The sequence below is a fragment of the Emydura macquarii genome, unplaced genomic scaffold (assembly GCF_026122565.2).
Source record: "Emydura macquarii macquarii isolate MOO-44397 ecotype Brisbane River unplaced genomic scaffold, CSIRO-AGI_Emac_v2 contig_729, whole genome shotgun sequence".
In the NCBI taxonomy this organism is placed as follows: Eukaryota; Metazoa; Chordata; order Testudines; family Chelidae; genus Emydura; species Emydura macquarii.
The window spans coordinates 1,350,194-1,373,144 of NW_027130866.1; the positions used below are offsets into that span (position 1 = coordinate 1,350,194).

The 22,951-nt window shown below is 45.0% G+C and overlaps 1 protein-coding gene across 13 annotated transcripts in view; it reads left to right on the top strand.

Annotated features, from left to right (window-relative positions):
• Positions 1–19,475: 19,475 nt before the first annotated feature.
• The window catches only part of DLG1 (discs large MAGUK scaffold protein 1), a 302,234-nt gene continuing 298,758 nt past the window's right edge, over positions 19,476–22,951 (top strand). For all 13 annotated transcript variants that reach the window (XM_067542838.1, XM_067542842.1, XM_067542840.1 and 10 more), the window contains exons 1-2: positions 19,476–19,889; positions 20,504–20,635. In XM_067542838.1, the coding sequence (XP_067398939.1) occupies positions 19,871–19,889; positions 20,504–20,635 (151 nt within the window). In that variant the 5' untranslated portion in view covers positions 19,476–19,870. The remainder of the gene's footprint in view (positions 19,890–20,503; positions 20,636–22,951) is intronic.

Consider the following 22,951-nt stretch of genomic DNA (forward strand, 5'->3'; position numbering starts at 1 on the left):
CTGAGGATGGGTAAGGAATGTGCTAGGGCTGGGGAAAGAGGCCCAGCGAGACAGTAGCAGGGAAAGAAAGTTCAGGTGCAGCAGGAGGCTGTGATCCATAGTGTCCCTGGGCCGGGACCTGAAGTAGAGGACCCTGAAGGCCCAGGTCCCTTCCCCTTCCTCCTCCCCCCAGCCACTATGGAAGTGGCGGAATAAGTGACTGCAGGTGCCAATGAAGAAGTGGTGAGATTGAGGCCTGGTCTACACTGGCAATGGAGGTCGATGTAACACCGCTTACATCAACCCCCTAAAGTATGTGTCTCCACTGGCATGTAAATTCTGTCAATTTAAAGCACAGTAAAAGTTGATCTAATAAAACCACCTCTGCAAGTGGCGTAGCACTGAATTCAAATTCCATGGGTTGAATTTCCGTCAGTGTAGGCAGAGCGCAACGTAAATCGACGCCATTGGCCTCCGGGAGGTATCCCATAATGCTCTGTTGTGACTGCTCTGGACATTCATGCTCTGCTGTAGCCTGGCCATGTACATAGGAAATAGCTCCTCCCCTCAAGACCCGGGAAATTTTGAATGTCTATTTCCGGTTTAGACAGCGTGGAGAGAGCTTTGTAGCTGAACCGCTCATGGCAACTGCATGGCCCAAACGCGCTCCAGCAGGGAGTCGACCAGAGGTCTTAGATCTCATCGGTCTGTGGGGTGAAAAGTCTGTTCTGGCTCATTTCCGAACCAGCAAAAGAAATTTAGATATCTACAAGAAGATATCTCGCAGCTCCAACAGGGATGTGCAGCAGTGCTGCGTTAAGATCAAAGAGCTGAGGCAGGCTTATCAGAAAACTAGGGAAGCTAACAGCCATTCTGGTTCCTTGCCCAAAACATGCCGCTTTTACAAGGAGCTGCATGCGATTCTCGGCGGTGACCCCGCCACTGTGCCACCACGCAGCATCGATACCTCTGCAGAATCCCAGTGCAGGACGAATGAGGAGGACTCTGTGGACAAGGAGGATGAGGACAGCAGGGTTCAGGAGAGCAGCGTATCCATTCTCTCTGAGAGCTAGGACCTGTTCGTTACCCCAGAGCAGTCCAGCCACACACAAGACAGCGGGACTGATCGAGATCCAGGGGAAGGCACATCTGGTGAGTGTGTGGGGCAAATCTTTTTTTTGCTGTTATGTTCCTGGTCCAGCTTCTTAAAAGGAATTTGTGTTTTTGAGGGGAGGGTTTTACTGGGTCATGGCAAACTTCAGTGGAGAGTAACTCCTTGAACAGACTATTTATGTGCAGAGGTGGTATGATTCAAGAATCCTCTGTGGATATCTCAAGGAAACTTTCATGTGGGTAATCTGTTAACATTTGCAGAAGGTTTCTGGGAGGGCAGCCTTATTTCTTCCACCACGGTAGGATACCTTTTCCTGCCACTCTGCTATTAAATGAGCTGGCATCATTGCGGAACACAGCATAGCAGCATAAGGGCTAGGTCTGTATCCCGATGCTTGCAGCAAATCTTCCCTTTCTGCCTGCGTTACCCTCAGGAGACTGAGATCACACATGGTCACCTGGGGAAGTTGGCACAAGTTTAAAGTACCCAACCAATACAGACACTCCGTGTTATTCCTCTGCTGTGGCCGGTGTCCCTGTGCGTCTCCCTAAGACTATTCCTAGTACCGTTGCAAAGGGCATTATGGGTTGGGACACTGGTTGCCCTATGTTTTCTGCCACTACAATTCACCCACAGTGTCCTCTAATCTGTTCTGCCCACCTCCTCCCAAACTGATCTTTGGCATGTTACAGGGGAGCCCGGTGATCCCTCTCCTTGCTCAAGCGTGGATTGTGGATTTTAGTGCTAATGAAGCCTCTCTATAACAGATGCAAGGACCCCTTGCTTACCATGTCTGTAACTCCAGTCCAACCCTTCCAAGATGTACAGAATGGAATATGGGCCTGGCTTAGCCTTGTGAACATGAAGGGGAGTACTTTTTACATTGTAACATTTCCTTTACTACTTTGGGTCAGCTAACAATGGCAACTTTGTGCTGTGCTTATCTTACAGTAGACACCTTGGCCTTTGGGCCCCCCTTGCTGAACTCCAGCTGAAAGACTTTCCCAGATTAGGAAGCAGGAAAAATAAGCAGGATGATATGTTCAGCAAACTAATTAACACCTCCATGGCTGCTGACACAGAGCTCAGAGCCTGGGGGATGTCCTTGTCTGAAAAACTAGACATGGACATGGAACACAGAAGATCTGCACAGGAGCAGGAGCGTGATACGCAACAGGAGATGTTGCATATTATGAGGGATCAGTCCAACATGCTGAAGCATCTGGTAGAGCTCCAGGAAGAGCAGCAGCAGGTCAGACTCCCTCTGCAGTCCCTACTCTGCCGCCTACTGCTTTATCAGCCGCCGCCCCCAAGCGGTCTAGGAGGACACTGAGCAGGGTTCAGTATGTGCTGCACTCCACACTGGCAGAAGCAAGCAGAAGGATGTGCCAGTCTGGCGGTGAGAGGTGTGAATCTGTCACAGTAAGTAATAAAAAAAACCCACCTTTTTTATTTCACATATAATACGCCTGCAAAATTAAAACCACTGGAAATGGAGGAGAAATACACAAAGTTCAGTGTGTGCACGAGGTCACAAGATGTATAGGTAAGGGGAATCATAGCTGTTCCTTTTCTTGGGGGAGGGCAAGATGAGGGAAGGGTCTGTGTCTTGCATTTGGGATCATGAAAGGGGGCTCCTACTATGGCATGTTATCTACAGGCCATGTTTTGGTTGGGGTGCTATGCATGAGCTATCCATGCATTCAGTGAGTCCCCTTGATGGCCTCTCAGAGTGATCCTTCTCCTCCTCTCTTATTTTTGTTCTGTATTATGAAACTTTCCCTCCTGTCTTCTCTTTGGTCCTTTGCTAGGATCCATTCATGAGCTTAGCAAACATGTCCTCCCTCATCCTCTTTCCTCAGAGGTTTGACCATCATTCAAAAAGTTGTATGTTAAATGATATGCTTGGGTGTCCCACACAAATGCAAGCAGAATTTGGTGAGAAAGGTCACCTCATCACCCTGCCAGATAAAACTCATTCCTTTTGTGGACGGCAGAATGACTCAGTCACAAATGAAGGACAATGTGGGGCCAGAGAAAGCAGGATAATTGAACACGGAGTGACTTTGGATTCTGATTGTTTGGACTTCAGAGAGATACAACTAGACTTGCCTTACTGTGGTTTTAAGGGCCTGACTTTTAGGTACAGCTTCTCCTTTTGTGCCTGCAATTTTGTGGTAGCAAATAAATGCAGCCACAATTGATGCCATTTAGATACCTAGCTATCTGACTGCAACCACAAATAAAAATAAACAACTGGAAGTTAATACTCTTAAGATATATGTTGTTTTTGTAGGGGGATATGCACCAGAATGTGGCTGGTTTTACATAGGAGCCTTTTGACTGCATAATGTCCAGATTTAGTCATGTTAAACCAGAGCAAAGAAGAAAGAAGCCTGTAGAAATAGGGGCACATTAGAATCATGCTTCAACTATGCCCAAGACTTACCTGCCTAAATAGTTTTAATAAACAATAACTAAACCCAGTAAGCACATCTCATCATATGGTATAATTAAGAAGATCAGAAACAGTGTCAAGTAATCCCATCTGAACCTCAGTGTAATGCTGTAAATAAGGATACACTTTTCTTTCTTTTGACTGGTTTTGTTTTAAACAACAGAACATCTTCAGAGAGGGTCCAAATTAACTGTGAGCAATGAAATCAGATGTTCCCTCCAGTGCGTTTGTGTGTGTTGGAATTAAAGTGAAAGGGGATTTTAACTGGTAATAAATGTAAATTCTGTGATTTGGAAATACCAGGCATCATGCTCCATGTATCTACATGTGTATCTGTTCCTGCGTTATGCCAGGATCTCATTGAATAGGAAACTGGATAAAAGTCCTTTAATCCAGGCCCATGTGCTGCAGCTGCCCTGTAGAGTAACTGCATGAGTAACATGGCACTCCATTCCCTGGCCCTGAATGCTTTCAACTGAGTGCACACCCTAGTTTTCATTACAATCCTTGGAAAGTGTTACTCTTGAACAGAAGCGTAAATCCAGAGTAACTTCACTGAAGATGGTGGAATCACACGGGTTGTAGATGAGTGTGAGTTCAGAATCATGTCATTTGTGAATGGGACTAAGAAGCCAGAGCCTGATCTCCTCTGTAGCTGATTTGTTCACTCTAGCAGTACCAAGCTGCTTGCATGCTGGAAAGTCATGAGGTTATGTAGTATCTGTGCCACCCCCACTCCATTCCCCCTAGTGTAGGGGTGTGGGTGGGGTCTCACTGCACCTTGGCGATCCTCAGCTGCTAGAATGATCTTTAAAGTTTCTTGGCAGTAGGTACAAAATAGAACAGCCTCAGGACTGCTCTACTTTACACTAGGCTCTGGCACAGTAACTGGAGGGCCCCAGGGTTGGGCTGGGGAAGGCATAAGTATTGTTTAAGCCATTCTAGCCCCATAATCTGCACTAAATGAAGCTCAGACATAGCCTGGACCTGGCTGTGGAATTCACTCCATTTTCAATCTGGATCAAGAGCAGTGTGTAACCTTGGGTGTCTTTTGTCCAGAAAATCTTAAAATTGTACTGGCAAAGTTCCATAAATCTCTACCACTTACTGACTGAGGGAAACTGGAAAATAATTTTGTTTTCCTAGTTCACAAAGGCTCCCCCATGCCAAAAATAAACAAAAGCTGTTTGCAGCTTTTTGGGTATTTCACCCTTTGTAGTAAAACCATTTCAGAGAGGAGGCTCTTGCACACAGACATATGATCACAAGTTAACATTATCTTTGGCCAAATAACTGCTTGTGCACGCATGAGGAAATGATACAGGAATTGCAAACACACAGATGTCTGTACCAATTAACCTTCATTGCACATTAGTCATCCTTGGTACTGAACACTGTGTAGACTAGGTACAGTACTGTGTGCTTTGCTGTCACAATAGTGTGGGCTTAGGGGAGCGTGTGGTATAGCCTCTGGGCTGCTACGTGCCCACGTCTCCAAACAAAACACTTGCAGAACAGTCAGCATGGTTAGCTGAGGATATTTTACAGCCTTTTGGTCTTTTTGAAACTGCAAATAGGAAAAATAGTTTAGAATGATCATTTGTAAGAAAAAGCTTCAGTTTTTGGTTTTGGGCCAAATCACAAATAGGCAAGGAAAGAGTAATGGGGGTTAAATATCAGGGATAGTGTGATGCTGGGTCAATTGGGGGACCATTTATGATATTATTTAACATCAATATTTCAAATTTGCAATATTCATATGAGATATGCCTTGTCAGGTACAGTTAGAAAAATTATTATTTGCTAAGTATGATGATATTGTTTATGTGCATGTATCATATTTATGTTGGAAGTTAGAAAGCCTGGAGGTAAGTGGGACACCAAGAGGAAGCAGAAGGAGGAGGGTGCAACAGGGAGGCCTCCTGAATGCACTAAGAAAGTAGGGCAATCGGCCAGTTATCTCAACTGCCTATACACAAACGCAAGAAGCCTGGGAAACAAGCAGGAGGAATTGGAAGTCCTGGCACAGTCAAGGAACTATGATATGATTGGAATAACTGAGACTTGGTGGGGTAACTCACACAATTCGAGCACTGTCATGGATGGGTATAAACTGTTCAGGAAGGACAGGCAGGGGCAAAAGGGTGGAGGAGTTACACTGTATGTAAGAGAGCACTGATTGCTCTGTACTCGAGTGTGAAACTGAAGATAAGCCAGTTGAGAGTCTCTGGGTTAAGCTTACAAGGAAGAACAACAAGGATGATGTTGTGGTGGGAGTCCGTTATAGACCACCAGACCAGGAGGACGAGGTAGATGAAGCTTTCTTCAGTCAACTAGGGAAAGTTTTCAGTTCACATGACCTGTTTCTCATGGGAGACTTCAATCACCCTGACATCTGCTGGAAGAGCAATACAGCAGAGCACAAACACTCCAGGAAGTTTTTGGAAAGTCTTGTGGACAACTTTCTGGTGCAAGTGCTGGAGCAACCAATTAGGGGCCGTGCTTCACTTGACCCACTGCTCACAAACAGGGAAATTTGGTAGGGGAAATAGAAGTGGGTGGCAACCTGGGCAGCAGTGACCATGAGATGGTCGAGTTCAGGATCCTGACAAAAGGAAGAAAGGAGAACAGCAGGATACGGACGATGGACTTCAGAAAAGCAGACTTTGACTCCCTCAGGGAGCTGATGGGCAGGATCCCCTGGGAGACTAATATGAGGGGTAAAGGAGTCCACGAGAGCTGGCTGTATTTTAAAGAAATCTTATTGAGGGCACAGGAACAAACCATCCTGATGTGCAGAAAGAATAGCAAATATGGTAGGCGCCCAGCATGGCTTCCCAAAGAAGTCTTTGGTGAACTTAAACACAAAAAAGAAGCTTACAAGAAGTGGAAGCTTGGTCAGATGACTAGAGAGTATTATAAAAATACTGTTCGAACATGCAGGGATGAAATAAGGAAGGCCAAAGCACAACTGGATTTGCAGCTAGCAAGGGATGTGAAGGGGAACAAGAAGGGTTTCTACAGGCATGTTGCCAACAAGAGGAAGATTAGGGAAAGTGTGGGCCCCTTACAGAATGGGGGAGGCAACCCAGTGACAGAGGATGTGGAGAAAGCTGAGGTACTCAATGCCTTTTTTGCCTCAGTCTTCACAGACAAGGTCAGCTCCCAGACTACTGAACAGGGCAGCACAGAATGGGAAGGAGGTGAACATCCTTCAGTGCTGAAGGAACAGGTCCAAGACTATTTAGAAGGATTGAACATACACAAGTCCATGGGGCCAGATGCAATGCATCCTAGGGTGCTGATGGAGTTGGCTGATGTGATTTCAGAGCCATTGGCTATTATTTTTGGAAGCTCGTGGCAATTGGGGGAGGTCCCTGATGACTGGAAAAAGGCAAATATAGTGCCCATCTTCTAGAAAGGGAGGAAAGAGGATCCAGGGAACTACAGACTGGTCAGCCTCACCTCAATCCCTGGAAAAGTCATGGAACAGGTCCTCAAGGAATCCACGTTAAGGCACTTGAAAGAGAGGAAGGTGATCAGGAACAGTCAACATGGATTCACCCAGGGCAAACCATGCCTGACCAACCTGATTGCTTTCTATGAAGAGGTGACTGGCTCTGTGGATGTGGGGAAAGCGGTGGACGTGATATACCTTGACTAGCAAAGCTTTTGATACTGTCTCTCACAGTATTCTTATCAGCAAGTTAAAGAAGTATGGGTTGGATGAATGGACTATAAAATGGATAGAGAACTGGCTAGAGCATAGGGCTCAACGAGTAGTGATCAATGGCTCCATGTCTAGCCGGTCACAAGTGGAGTGCCCCAGGGGTCGGTTCTGGGGCCGGTTTTGTTCAACATCTTCATTAATGATCTGGAGGATGGGGTAGATTGCACCCTCAGCAAGTTTGCAGATGACACTAAGCTAGGGGGAGTGGTAGATACCCTGGAAGGTAGGGATGGGATACAGAGTGACCTAGACAAATTGGAGGATTGGGCCAAAAGAAATCTGATGAGGTTCAACAAGGACAAGTGTAGAGTCCTTCATTTAGGATGGAAGAATCCCATGCACAGCTACAGACTGAGGACCGGCGAGCTAGGCAGCAGTTCTGCAGAAAAGGACCTGGGGGTTACAGTGGTTAAGAAGCTGGATATGAGTCAGCAGTGTGTCCTGGTTGCCAAGAAGGCTAATAGCATATTGGGCTGCATTAGTAGGAGCATTGCCAGCAGATTAAGGAAAGTTATTATTCCCCTGTATTCGGCATTGGTGAGGCTGCATTTGGAGTATTGTGTCCAGTTTTGGGTCCCCCACTACAAAAAGGATGTGGACAAGTTGGAGAGAGTCCAGTGGAGGGCAACAAAAATGATGAGGGGGCTGGAACACAAGACTTATGAGGAGAGGCTGAGGGAACTAGGCTTGTTTAGTCTGCAGAAGAGAAGAATGAGCGGGGATTTGACAGCAGCCTTTAACTACCTGAAAGGGGGTTCCAGGGAGGATGGAGCTAGGCTGTTCTCAATGGTAGTAGATGACAGAACAAGGAGCAATGGTCTCAAGTTGCAGTGGGGGAGGTCTAGGTTGGTTATTAGGAAAAAGTTTTTCACTAGTAGGGTGGTGAAGCACTGGAATGGGTTACCTAGGGAGGGGGTGGAATCTCCATCCTTAGAGGTTTTTAATGTGCAGCTTGACAAAGCCCTGGCTGAGATGATTTATTTGGGATTGGTCCTGCCTTGAGCAAGGGGTTGGACTAGATGACTTCCTCAGGGCCCTTTCAACCGTAGTTTTCTATGAGTCTATGATTCTATGTGCAGCTCCTATTGACTTCAGCTGCATTAATATTTGACTTGGGGGGAAGGAAAACCACACAAATGCAAGTTAAAGTGTTTGAACAATCAGGGAGAGCCCCCACATAGGGCACTTCATGAAAACTCTGTCTTGTCCACAGAAATGGGGCTGTGTGTCTGTGATACATTTTGGGCTTACTTTGCAGCATAGATGTACCCAGAGTCTCCCATACATTCAGCAAAAGTGGAAAATAGACAAAGAAAAGGGGATTCAGAGGAGCAATGCTAGAGAAAGCTGATGAAATATTGCATACAGCTTTTAGACAAGGTTCTTTCTCAGACCTAGTGTGGTGGGTCCACAAAAACCCCAGTCAAGAAAAAACATTTACTGACATATTGTGAGGTCCCCCGTTCAGGAATGTGAGCCCTACGGAATATTTTTCTCTAGATATGTGTTCAGATTTTTTAAGCAAATTCATTTTTGCTGCATTCACACCCCTTTTGCATTTATTCTGCAAATATTCTAGTGAATGAGTTTACTGTTGCTAACAGTCCCAGAGAAAGCACTTCAAATACAGGCTGGAGAATATTCAAAGAAACGTAGGCTTTAAATTCAGAATTTCAAGGACTTACTTTGAAAACCTGACTCTCTGGGCTTATTTTCACAAGAAAGTTGTACAGTTTAAACATAAGTTGTGAATTTAAACTGATTTGAGTCAGAGCAAATCCCTGTGTGAACACTCTTATTTCAGTTTTAAAGTGGCTTATTGTGGTTTAGCTTTAGTTGATTGGGAACAGGTTTAAGATAAATAAATAAAAGCCCACTCTTTAAATCAAAATATGAGTCCACTCAGGGGTTTGCACTGGTTTAATTTAAATACATTTAAAAATCAATTTGTCACATCAGTGCAATTTTCCCATGTAGACAAGGCCTAAAAGTTACACTTTTCCAAACAGGAAGCAGAAACATACTGCATGATCAATAAATACTGATTAATACAGCTAAGATTGTAGATTTCAAACAACTCAGACTGAGATCCAAACTGCCCCACAGTTCCTGTGTATTCTGATCAGGTGTTTTGATTCAAGTCCATCTCAGCTGGCAGCTGCTAATGAAAAGTGTTCACTAGAAAGACAGTATCCATGAGCTAGGCACTAATGACATTAATTGTACATTTTCATTTATCTATTGTTTAATATGGTTATACACAAGTGAAGAGAGCTAGGAAGCTATCAGTTTGAAGAACTTATTAAAACCCACCTATGTAAAGTAGCTTTTGCATTCCTACAGAACAATCAAGAATACAGCAAATGCTTTTTCCCACACTGAGTGAGATGATTTACTTGCGTATTGAAATGACACTATAGAAAAGAGAGATTTTGTGTTACTGTAACCTTATCACTGCTTATGAAATGGCAGCCCACTTAAAGGAAGTAGCATGGGCTAGTAGACTGATCATTAGCAATTTCAGGTTTCTAATCTCAGCTATGCCACTGACTCCTTTTCTGATCTTGAGCACATCATTTAGACTAAACATTTCCAAGTTGGGTCCCTTGTGGCTATTTCACCTTTAATTTGGGTTACTGCCTGTGCCATTCAGTTGTTAGATTTGTGTGCAAAGGCAAAGATTTACATGCGCATTTTTGCCGACAAACCTGTGCCATAAAGGGGCTGGAAAGTTGTCCAGACTTGCTTAGATAGGAATCCTCCCAGTGTTGAGGGGATTCCCTGGGTGGGGTAGGGTCTGTGTAGGAGGCCCTGATTCACTCCCCCTTGCAATCTTTATTGTAGGGGCATGCTAGCAGCAGTCCTGGGGTTTAGCTAGAGTGCTTCAACTATTCTGGTCTACAGGAAAGCATATAGGTGGTAGTGGAACCAGAGGCTCCTCCGATTTATGCTAGGAACCATGCAATCCTCAAGTAAGACCTAGAATTTGGGGAGGCACAAAGGTGGCTTAGTCACTTCTGCCTCCCACAGGCTGTGCCCCCTGAACTATTACCTTCCTAGAGAAAGCGCTCAGAATCTGGCTCCCTTTGAGTTTCACTAGAATCATAGAATATTAGGGTTGGAAGGGACCTCAGGAGGTCATCTAGTCCAACCCCTTTACACTGGTGTGTAAGATATGCTATAGTTCAACCAGAAGTGTTTGGGCTAGATGCAGGAATTACAGATGAAATTCTATGGCCTGTGTTATGCAGGATGTCAAGTTAGTTAATGTATGTTTCTGCTGTGGGCACTGTGACCTGTAGTTTTTTGGGGGAGAGTGTTATAAAGTAATTTTTTTAGGTTCAATATTTTTCTCAGATACTGATGAGAACAGACCTTGTCCTACCTGTAACTAGTAACATCACCATGTAACCTGCAACTGGTGATGAGCAAAATGTTGCAGATGAGTTCCCTTTTTATGAATGCCTTACAAGTACGCTGCTGCCAACAACTAGGTGCTCCCATACATATGTTCCTCCTTAGCTTATGGTAAGACCTATGTACCCAAAAGACATGAGTTTGAAGGGAGGAGGATGAAGTCTATTAATGTTCCTGTCTGAACAAAAATACTTTCTTACACTGGAGGGAGGAGGTGCTTGTTATTAGGAGTCTGGGTGCTGAGGGAATCCAGGCAGCTGAGTGTTTTACCCCGAAACTTTCTTAAAATGCTTGATGTAAACATTTGCTTTCTGGGAGAGTTTTGCTGAGCCACCAGGAAAAATGTAGCCCCTGGTAAGTATGATTTAGTCATTCTGAAAGGGGATGATCACCACCAAAAGCAGGGAAATACACCAATCTCCCCTCCCAGTTGCTCACTGAGCCACTCTTGCATGTGTCTCATCACCCAGAAATATGCTTATGTGACTGGGCAATAGGGGAAGGAGTATGGAACTCGACGTCTTTCACAGCCTGTTTAAGACTGGCCAGAATTGCAGGCCCTGTGGTAGGGGAGTGCAGGGGCTGTTACTGAGACATTCTCTCCAGGGAGCAATTTGCCTGGAAGGCAGTGTGCTGTTAGCAGACCCATGACTGGCTGTACCCTTAAAGCAGTGTCACAGAGTGTACTGCCCTCCCCTCCTGAACCAAGAAGCTCCAGGAGGCTTTCTGCTTCCCCGTGTCTGAATGTCTCCAGTGCTCTCTTTGGGGAGGTGCACCTCAGCACCAAGACTGGCTACAATCCACTGTCTAGCCCGTATTTGTTTATAGCTTTTTATTGCGTTATATATTTGGGTTAGGGTTTTTTGCTTTATCTTGTGTGTGGTTTGAAGTTAAATTTTAATAGCTATCACTTTAAGTGGATTGCGCCTGGTTGTAGAAGTGAGCTGCAGCTATTAGACAGATACACACACCAGGCAAGGACCAAAGTGTCTGCTGTGCTTCTCATAGGACAAAATCATCATAGCTTAATTAATTCACTCTTGGCTCCTACATGTTGCCTTCCAGGTTAATTTTTCACACAGATAGACTGTACAGAATACCAACATACCTGCTTAATTTGACTTGGAAACTTCAAATAGGCAGGTTATATAATGCTGTTTATCTTTATATCAGGAAGTCAAGTAAGAGATTGTTAAACTGCTATTATATAATGCAGTCCTAATAATAGAAAATGTGGAGGAAGATTATATGGTTTGATGCTTATCATATTGGTGGTAATTATTGGCAGTTAGATGAATGGATATATCTTGCTTCATAGACTTGTCTGATATTTGACAGACTTGCAGAAAGCAATTGGGTGTTACCAGCAAGCAACTGAATTTCATTGTTAACAGAAAGCCCTGTATACTATAACACACATGATATATAATCAAATAAATACTTTGAAAATTAATTACAAGCCAAATATCATCAAGTAAATATAAAATCAGTGCTGATAAAATTTGAAGATGATCCATAGATTGGGAGAGTGGTAAATAATGATGAAGAAGGGCAGTCCTACAGGCCAATCTAGATTGCTTGGAAACCTGATCCCACCCAAACAATGTGTTTTAATACAGCTAAATATAAGGTCATATATCTGGATGCAAAGAATGTAGACCAACCCCATAGAATGGGGGAACTGTATCTTGGAAAGCAGTGACTCTAACAAAGATTTAGGGGTCATAGCGGACAAAAGAACTGAACGTAAGCTCCCAGTGCAATGCTGTGGCAAAAAGGGCTAATATATAAATAGGGGAGTAGTGACTAGGGATAAGGAGGTTATTTTATCTGTGTATATGGCATTGGTGACACTAACACTGGAATACTACATCCAGTTCTGGTGTCTCCATTTGAAAATGGAGGTTGGAAAAATTGGAGAAGGTGGAAAAAAGAGCTACAAAAATTATTTGAGCCCCGGAGAAAATCCCTGATAGTGAGGTTGATTAACCTCTGGAGCAAACTCCCAAGTGAAGTGGCAGATTCTCCATCTCCTGAAGTCTTCAAATCATTATGCTTTTCGGAGAGAGATTGAGACCTGGTCCATCTCTCTCAGAAAAGCATTAATATGAATTAATTAAGATGGGTGTTAATATGAAAATTGAAAGGTGGACAAAAAACTGGTTAAAGGGGAGATTACAACAGGTCACACTTAAAGGTGAGCTGTCAGGCTGGAAGGAGGTTACTAGTAGAGTTCCTCAGGGATCGGTCTTGGGACCAATCTTATTTAACCTTTTTATTACTGACCTTGGCACAAAAGTGGGAGTGTGCTAATAAACTCTGCAGATGACACAAAGTTGGGAGGTATTGCTAATACAGACAAAGACTGGGATATCGTACAAGATCTGGATGACCTTGTAAACTGGAGAAATAAGATGAAATTTAATGGTGGAAGGTAATGCATTTAGGGACTAATAAATTTCTTTGCTATAAACTGGGGATGCATCAGTTGGAAGTGACAGAGGAGAAGGAGCTGGGCATCTTGGCTGCTCACAGAATGACTATGAGCAGCCAATGTGATATGGCCATAAAATAACTAATGCAGTCCTAGGATGCATCAGGCAAAGTATTTCCAGTAGAGATAGGGAGGTGTTAGTACTGTTATACAAGACGCTGGTGAGGTCTCATCTGGAACACGGTGTGTAGTTCTGGTCTCCCATGTTTAAGAAGGATGAATTCAAATTGGAACAGTGGCAGAGAAGGGCTACTAGGATGCAAGCCCTGGCATAGTGTCTGGGCCTGGAATGAGAGGGTGTGCACTGCATACAGCCCTGGGAGCTGGTGTCTAATTACAGCCTCTCCAGACCCTGGAACAACCCAGAACTGGGAGGGTGCAAAGGTAGCTTACTTAACGCTATCTTCTTCTGTCTCCCCTGGATTGAATTCTGCACTGCACCTTTAAGACACAGCACAGAATTTAACCGCAAACATGCTAGGAACATTTCACTCTTCTTTTCATATAGATTTTCTCTTCATGTGCCAGTTACTGCTAGGAATCCTGGAATCATTTTACTCTACCAGTTTATTCCTTCAGCTGAAACAGAAATGCTGGGAACGTAACCATACTCTCTCAGGTGCAATAAACTTTGAATAATGGCTTCCTGGATTGTTGATCAATCATGCTGGCTCTCTCTCTCTCTCTCTCTTTTTTTTTTTTTTTTTTTACACAGCACTACTCAGCAGCATCTACTCTTCCCCTTCCTGCATGCATGTTCCTCCCATATCGTAGATTCATAGATTTCAAGGTCAGAAGGGACCAATGTGATAAGCTAATCTGACTTCCTGTAGAACACAGGTCAGAGAACCGCCCCAAAATAATTCCTAGAGCAGATTTTTCCCAAAAACATCCAATCTTGATTTTAAAAACTCCCAGTGATGGAAAATCCAACATGATCTTTGGTAAAATGTTCCAATGGTTAATTACCCTCACTGTTAAAAATGTACACCTTATTTCCAGCCTGAATTTGTCTAGCTTCAACTTCTAGCTATTGGATCATGTTATACCTTGGTCTGCTAGATTGAGGAGCCCTGTATTATTACATTTTTCTTCACATGTAGGTATTTAGCAGATCCCAACGATACTGCATGGAGTTCAGTAACTGTCACATCTCCTCCCAGAGAGATTATATACAAGTCACCCCTTTTACCTTTTTGGTTAACCTAAACTGTTTGAGATCCTTGAGTCTTTCATTATAAGGCATGTTTCCTAATCCTTTAATTACTCTCATGGTTTTTCTTTGAACCTTCTCAAATGTATCAACATCCTTCCTGAATTTCCCCATATTTTTTCTAACCCAAGAATTGTATGATTGTGCTCCTGCATGAGAACAGGAAAGTGAAAGTGACTAAAAATAGAAGTGAAACTGACCAGCATATTTTCCTTGCACAAGCTCAGTGAACTGCAAAAATTAACAAAAGGCAAACATAATGAAGAGTGAATTATGTTTGAAAAGTTTTTAGTTTCAATAATCCAACAGTGATCACCGTTAAGTCAACATTCACAGTTATGAACTGATGGTGTCTGAGAAGTTATAATTTCCTGTGCTTAGAAGGGGGCAGTGATTCTTAAGCTTCTTTATCTTAGAACATATAAAACAGAGATTTTTCTCATGGACACTTCCCAGCATTCACTGTCACTCAGGCCACCCGTCTTCCCATTCACAATTGTGCAGATTATTTCTGTCACAATTCAGGGCAACTGCACCTGTATTCCTCCCTCATGGTCCACCAAGAGCGCGCACTGTAGGTTCTCAGCTCCTCAGCCAGCATTTCTCTTGAGCAGAGACCCACGTTTCTCTCTCCTTCCTGACCAGAGACCCGCATCTTGCTCTCCCTCCGGGCTGTACTGTTTCCTGCCAACTCTGTGATATCCATAGTAAGCCAGTGTGCCTGAAAGGCCAGCCTCTGCACTTTGCTTTCTCTCCAGAGGCTATGAACAGCAAAATAGTCTGCTGTTATAAGTTACCATACACATCTTTTTAAGCAAGTATATTTATTCTTAAGGTGAAAGTATTGCAAAGCAACATATTAAAAACTATAAAAGAACCCCCACACACATGCTAAAAAGCTTACCAGAGTCACCCCCCAACTCCAGCATTGTGCTCTGGTAGGTGTCAGTCCTTGTAATCCTTCTGCAAGGATTGGGGCCCCCTGCCTTGGACAGAATCAGACCAAAGTCTCGAGAAAGCATGGTCTCTCTCTGTGGGGTGATGAGGAAGCAGTTACAACCTGCTTGATTTGCCTTAATCACCACCTGCTGTTTTTAGTTCCTGGAGGAGTTGTGGTTGCCTTCCCCCTGTCAAATAGAACACAATCATACATAAATAATTCATTTAAAACAATGGACTCCATTGTAGTTCTGTCACACTTCCCCCCCTAGAGAGGTTACACACAATCCCAGCCCACAGCAATACGTACACTTAATACAATACACTCTTTCAAGGAAATTGCCATATCTGTCACAACCTCTTCCTAGTTCTGATTATATAACATTACTTTGGAAAATACTGAAAAGTGCTTATGTAGTAAATATTAGGAAACTACTTAATGTATTTTTAGCATCTTTTAATGCTATTTATAAGACACAGATAATGAGCAGCCAGCACCAAGCAGGGGTGCTGGAACAATTTTTATAGTGGGGGTGCTGTTGATAGAAACCATGTATTTGGTGTTCCTACTTTAAGCCAGGGTGTGGGGCAGCACCCCCGGTTCCAGCACTACTGGCACCATGTGACCAACCAACTCTCCACAGACCACCACCAAATGCTCCACTGGCCATAATTTGAAAAACTCTGGAATAGGGACCTGCTGCAGTATTTTAGGTACTGCTGGGTAGTAACCATAGGCAAATGTTAAATGATTGCAGTGCAGTCAGTAATCCATTCTATAATTGCTTATTCTGGGCCAAGATTTAGGGAGATCCTGTGTGGTGCAACTGCAGTGCAGGTTGTGTTTTTCAGTCTGAGAGCTAGATGGCCAGAGAGCTACAGAATCTGTGTGTTCCCCTTCTGAATAAAAAGTGCCATTTACATTTACTGTAATTGAGTCCTGTCATATCTCTACTGTGAGGGACACTATGGTGGTAACCAATGACAATGTCACCATTTACAATGAAATGTATATATTTAAATATGTTGTTTTTAATCTGATGTGCCCTATAATGAGCTCATGTATCCAGGCTGAGCTCAATTCTTTGCAAAGTACCCTCATGCTTTCTGCTTCTTCTAAAAACAGGAATAATTTATGTGGGTGGCTGTGCATAGAAGCTGTTACTTAATCTGGGTGGCTGCAAATGCATACACTCATAGATATAAGGTCACTGATCCTAGGTCCTGTCTTGTTATGCCTCTGCAAATCATAGAAATGTAGGTCTGTAAAAGACCTTGATATGTCATCTAGTCCAGTCTTCTGCACTGAGGCAGCACTAAGTATTATCTAGACTAGTGGTTCTCAACCAGGAGTACGCAGAGGTCTTCTTCGGGGTATATCAACTCAACTAGGTATTTGCCTAAGTTTTACAACAGGCTACATAAAAAGGACTAGTGAAGTCAGTACCAACAAAAATTTCATACAATGACTTATTTATATTGTTCTATATACTATACACTGAAATGTAAGTACAATATTTATATTCCAATTGATTTATAATTATATGGTAAAAAATGGGGAAGTAAGCAATTTTTCAGTAATAATATGCTGTGACACTTGTATTTTTATGTCTGGTTTTGTAAGCAAATTGTTTTTAAGTGAGGTGAAACTTGGGGGTATGCAAGCCACATCAGACTCCTGAAAGGGGTACAGTAGTTTGGAAAGGTTGAACATCCCTGGCAGATGTTTGTCTAATCTCATTTTAAAAAACCTCCAATGACGGAGATTCCACAACCTCCCTAGGTAACTTGTTTCAGTGCTTAACTGCCTTTACAGTTGAAAAGATTTTCCTAATGTCTAATCTAAATCTCTCTTGCTGCAATTTAAGCTCATTACTTCTTGTCCTGTCCTCAGTGATTAAGGAGAACAATTTATCATCCTCCTCTTTTATAACTACCTTTTACATACTTGAAGACCGTTAGCATGTTGCCCCTCCCCCATCTTTGTCTTCTCTTCTCCAGACTAAACACACCTATTTTTTTAGTCTTTCCTCATTAGTAATGTATTATAAGCCTTTAATAATTTTTGTTGCTCTTTTCTGGACTTTCTCCAATTTGTCCAGATCTTTCCCAAAGTGTGGTGCGCAGAACTGGACACAATGTTCTAGTTGAGGACTTATCAGTGCTTAGTAGTGTGGAAGAATTACTTCATGTCTTGCACGCAACACTCCTGCTAATACATCCCACAATGACATTTGCTTTCTTTACAACAGTGTTACACTATTGATTCATGTTTAGTTTGTGATCCACTATGTCTTTTCTGCAGTACTCTTTTCTAGGCAATTGTTTCCCATGTTGTATTTGTGCAATTGATTCTTAATGTGAAGAGCTACAGAACAGTTTAATTTTTCACAGGAGGTTGGAAGTCAACTTCATTTTGTGTTGCATGTGATGGTCATGGTTTTTCTGTCATGTGATATTTCATCTGTGTACAACATGGGTGAGACCATTTCTAGAATACTGTGTCCAGTTCTGATCTCCATACTTAGAAAATATGTTGAAAAACTAGAAAGAATTCAGAAAAAGCTACAAGAATTATTTAAAGTCTGGAAAGTTTGACTTACACTGTACTTCTTTAGTCCTTCTCTTTATTTATTTTACAAAGGTTCAAAGGTGATTTGATCATAGTATAGAAGTATGCACAGAGTGAGAAGATTTTGGAGAGAGGGCTCTTTAAATTAGCAGACAAAATCATAACAAAATCCAGTGCCTGGGAGTTGAAGGTAGACCAATTCAGAGTAGAAAAAAAGACTCCAATTTTTAACAGTGAGAGTCATTAATCATTGGGACAACTTACCTAGGGATGTGATGGATTCTTCATCACTGGAAGCCATTACATTGAGTGGATATGTTTCTAAAACAGACATTGTAGCTCACTGAGTAGTTATGTCTTGATTAAAGGATCAGTGGATGGAATTCTCTGGTTTGCATTATACAGGAGGTTAGACTCTAGAGGATTGTAATCGTCCCATCTGGCCTTAAAAATCTATGAATCTAGTGTTTTATGGCTGGCCACATGCTAATTTCATCTACTGGTTCCTGCTTCTCTACTGTAGGTTGCAAGAGGATGAGAAACTGCATGCTGCTGGGAGAGAGTTGATATTTTTCATACCACAGCACAAATACCTGTTTATGGTCCTTAGTGTCTGCATTCCTAAGTGTCTCTTTTAAGAAATTCCTTACAAGAGGCTTTTAATTGTGTGCGTGTGTTGAGTGCTGAGAGGACCAGCAGCATCCAGCACTTTGTGCACCACTGAGTTGGTATTACAATACAAAGGGTGGGTGTGAATATGCCTAGCTATGTTGTGGCCCGCAGCAGTATATGAATCACCTGGTACAGAAGAATGTAATGCAAGGAATAGTTTTGCAAGAGCGTGGGACGAGGGTCATTCGTCTTGCAGCCCACAGCACTTGTGACGAGAGCTGGCACCCAGCAATAACTTTCAGAAGGGGAGTCGGCCGGGTCCGGCGCGGCCCACCCCGGCCCTTCTGGGTCTAGCAGCCCCTGCAGGCTGCCAGCAACGCCTGCTGCCCCAGCGAGGGCACCGGCTCCGTCTACCCGAGGCAGGGGCCCCGGCCCCGGCGCGCAGAGAGCGAAGGCGACGTGTGGGGGGGGGGGGCGCAAGCACACACCTTGTGCGTGTGGCGTGCAAGGAGTAAGCGTGGCCCAGAGGCAGGGCAGGGACAGAGACGTGCTGGCCCGCAAACACCCGCGGCCGGGGGTTGCTCTGCGGGGCGGCCAGTCCACGCCCCCCCCTGCAGCTCACCTGGGGCAGGCGGCAGCCGGGGCTGGGTGTGGGACAGTAATGCCCCCTGCAAGGACCGCACCTGAGGCCTGCATGCGGGGCTCGGGCTGGGGCTCGGGCTCGGCTGCAGCCACCCGGCTCGCCCAGACAGCAGCCCAGCCCCGGGCCGCTCTGCTCTGCTCCGCTGAGGCTGCGGCCCCTTTAAGCCGGGCGGGGAGCACTCACCTTGCCCCCCCTCGGTACCAGCCCCGGGCCGTGCTGACTCCTGATTGGGCGGCCGCCGGGCCCGGTCACGTGGGGCTGCTCTCCACAGCCTCCAGGCCGCCATTTTGGCTGGAAAGTTTGGAATTTCCAGCGGAGCAGGAGCGCGCGAGCAGCCCCCCTGCGTGGCCCTGAGGGAGCCTCGGGCGCCCCGGGCCCCATCTCCCCTCGGGGGCTCCGAGCCGGCAGCCGCCGCAGCCCCGACGGCTCCGAGGGGGCTGCCCCTCCCCTCCCCGTCCCGGTCCCGCTGCCGGACCCCGGGTTTCGTCCTGCCCGCGAGTGTGAGGAAAGGCGCCCGCGGTCAGAGCGCGGGCCGCGCGGGCCGCCCCCGCCCCTGCCCCCGACTCTGGTGCCGCCGTTCCTCGCCCCGAGTGAAGTTGGGGGAGGCGGCGACCGGCTGTGCCCTGCCCGAGCCGAGCGCCGGAGTCCGGCCGGGTCCCTTCGACTTGGGGTGCGTGGCCCCGGCTGCTGGGAGGCGCCATGCCTGTCCGGAAGCAAGGTGAGACCTCCGTGGCCCCGGGCGTGTGGCTGGAGCAGCTGCCTCCGCAAACTTCCCCGCGCGGTGCGGTGCGGTGCGGTGCGGCGCCGGGCGGCGCCGGGGTGACCGAGCGGGACAGTTGCTGACTCGCCTTCTGCGGCTCGGCAGCTGTTCTCTTCCCCTCACGCCCGTGCTGCGCTAGTGTACGAGCGGTTTCACCACCTCTGAGAGCTGTGCTTCGGGCAGCGCGGAGTCTGAGCCGGGTTCGCCCTGGGCAAGTGGGTGTCAGCCGCGCAGCGAGCTGCACATCGCTTTTGTGCCTCTGAAGTTTGAAGCCGTGCAGCGTGGTGCTGTAATGCTCTGGTCAGATGAGCCGGTTAAGGAGTAGGCAGCTCCACTGCTAAGTTTTATCATGTAACTTCTTTGGTAATCTTCTGCCTTTTTGAAAAAACACATGCAGTTGATAACCTGGGAATAAAGAACTTCTGAAAAACTGCAGAGTTATTTAAGTTGAGTTAGTGAGAATGTGATATAAATCTGGAGAGCCACTGTATTAACTAAAGTATGTGCAGTTCTGATCTCCCCCCTCTTATAGTGGTGGTCAGTTATATATTTTTGTTTTGTTTTCTTTGCAGATACCCAGCGAGCTCTTCGCCTTCTGGAGGAATACTGCTCCAAATTGAGCCAAAGTGAGGACAGGCAGCTGAGAAACTCCATAGAGCGTGTCATTAATATCTTCCAGAGCAACCTTTTCCAGGCTTTGATAGGTAAATATCTAAACTTTTTCTGATGCTCAGTCCAGCTTGTGCTCAGATCAATTATTTTTTACTTTAAAAGTAAAAATATTCAGTTTTTCACTGGAGACCATTAGTAAGAGAGGTTTCCAAATACTGTAAGGCCCCCCTATTTAAGAATTAATCAGCTCAGCATCTTATTAGAAGGTCTGTGTTTGTGCTGAATACATAGTCTTATTAATTTATTTGGAAGCTGATCCATATGCTTACATATAACTTTCTAGGAGGGTTATGACTGATGGTGTAAAATGGTTGAAGTTATAGCTAGGACCCTACCAAATTTACAGCTGTGAAAAACGTGTCATGGACTATGAACTCTGGTCTCCCCTGTGCAATCTGCCAGGAAAGGGCAGGGTTTGCCTCCACCACCACCCAACCGGGCTTCTACCATGCACTGGGCTCTAGCTGCTAATCCTGGCGGGATGGGGAGGGATGGGATTTCCTCCTCTTCTGCAGGGGCTGCTCCAGGGGCCAGGTCAGATTCACTTCCAGGAACCTCCTCTGGCTGCAGGAAGCTCCACACTCCTGCCCTGCTTCCTGCCCCCATCGCTCCCTAGCGACGGGGAGAGGGGTCATTGTGCAGGGGAGCAGCCATAGAAATTCGCTGCTGACTTCCATTTCAGAAGACCTCTAATAACACAAGTTTACATTTCTGAATTGGGACACTTCATACCTTTTTCTTATATTTCTCTCTTTTCTAGTCAGTGAGGGGGCAGCCTGTCTTGTGATGAAAGGCTAGGTCAACCTTCTGGGGACACTTGTACCAGGGTTCATTAGTGGGTCAAACTGCTGAAGCTTAACACCTAGAGAGGCATTTGGGGTTGTGCAATAATTACTGCTTTCCCCCTCTTGCACTTCTTTTCTGTAGTATTTTAATTGGAAGACTTAGTATTGGCTAGCAGAGTTATAATTCTTTATCCTTTTGGAAGTCCCTAAAATAAAATTCTACCTTTTGATCCCTCTCTCCAGCATACAAGGGGAAAAATTTTTTTGTAACTGCTCCTGCTCAGAACTGTAATGACTTTTCAGGCCAAATCAGCTTAATGTGGCTCAGAACTATTCAGTGCCACTCTTTGCAACTGATCAGAGGTTCACAGTAGCATAGGACAAGAGAGTTGATTGCTGTCTGCTTTGGTTCTTAGGACCTAAACTCTGGTCTCTTGCATGGCAGTTGTTGGCCTTTGTTTGCAAGAAGAGAGGAAGCAAGGATATATTGTAGCATCTCGCACTAACAGGATGGAGTATAGAGTTTATAGTAAGGCTCTGTCGATGTTGCTTTTATGAACCACTTTGCAGATTTTATAGCTTGTCCTGTTCAGATCAAATATAGTGATACTGCTTGGTGCACAAGGTAGAGAGACAAGGTGGGTGAGGTAATATCTTTTATTGGACCAACTTCATTTGTTAGTGAGAGACACAACCCGGGTCCAACACAGCTACATTGTGTACAAGCCGGCACGCAAATTGTCAGCTCAAATGCATTGCTATCTGAAACTTTTTTAGTGAACGAGAAAAACAAGGTAGTATGCCTTTCGGATGATGATTTTGTATAGTTGTAGTGTTCCTCCTTTCTCCACTACTGTAAAAGTAATTGAGTTAATAGGATCATCCCTTGTCCCTGTGTGTGAATTTTTCACATCTGGAGAATTTTTAATTGCAAATTTTCTCATGCAGATCCTGCAGTACCTTAATACCTCTAAGCAGGGGGTTGGAACCCCAAAGTGGGTCATGACCCCATTATGGGGTTGCTATGGCTGGCGTTAGACTTGCTGGGACCTGGGGCTGAAGCCAAAGCCTGAGGGCTTCAGCTCTGGGTGGTGGGGCTCAGGTTACAGCCCCCCTGCCCAGGGATGAAGTCCTCAGATTTCAGTTTCAGCCCCTCCTCACCCCCTGCCTGGGATGATGGGGCTCAGGCTTCAGCTTTGCTCCCCCAAACTGGCGTCATGTAGTAATTTTTATCCAAAGGGGGTCACGGTTCCCTTCTTGTTCTCTTCTTGTCCCAAACAGACTAACGTTTTTTCGTGCCATTTTTCGAAACTCTTCAGTCTCTGCCGCGCGCACGCCACTGCCAGAGAGGCATGGAGCCTGCTCAGCTCTACACTATCATTGTGAGTGTCACAAACACCTCACGTCTTATCCTGCAGTACTTTGAAGGACGAGACAGGAGCTGCAGTGCTGAAAATTGTGATGTTACTCAAGATGCCCTGCTACAAGCCATAGAATGAAACAATTCCTGTTTGCCGCTTGCTGTCATGCACCATCTGCAGTTGGTGGAATTCTGCTTCTGAT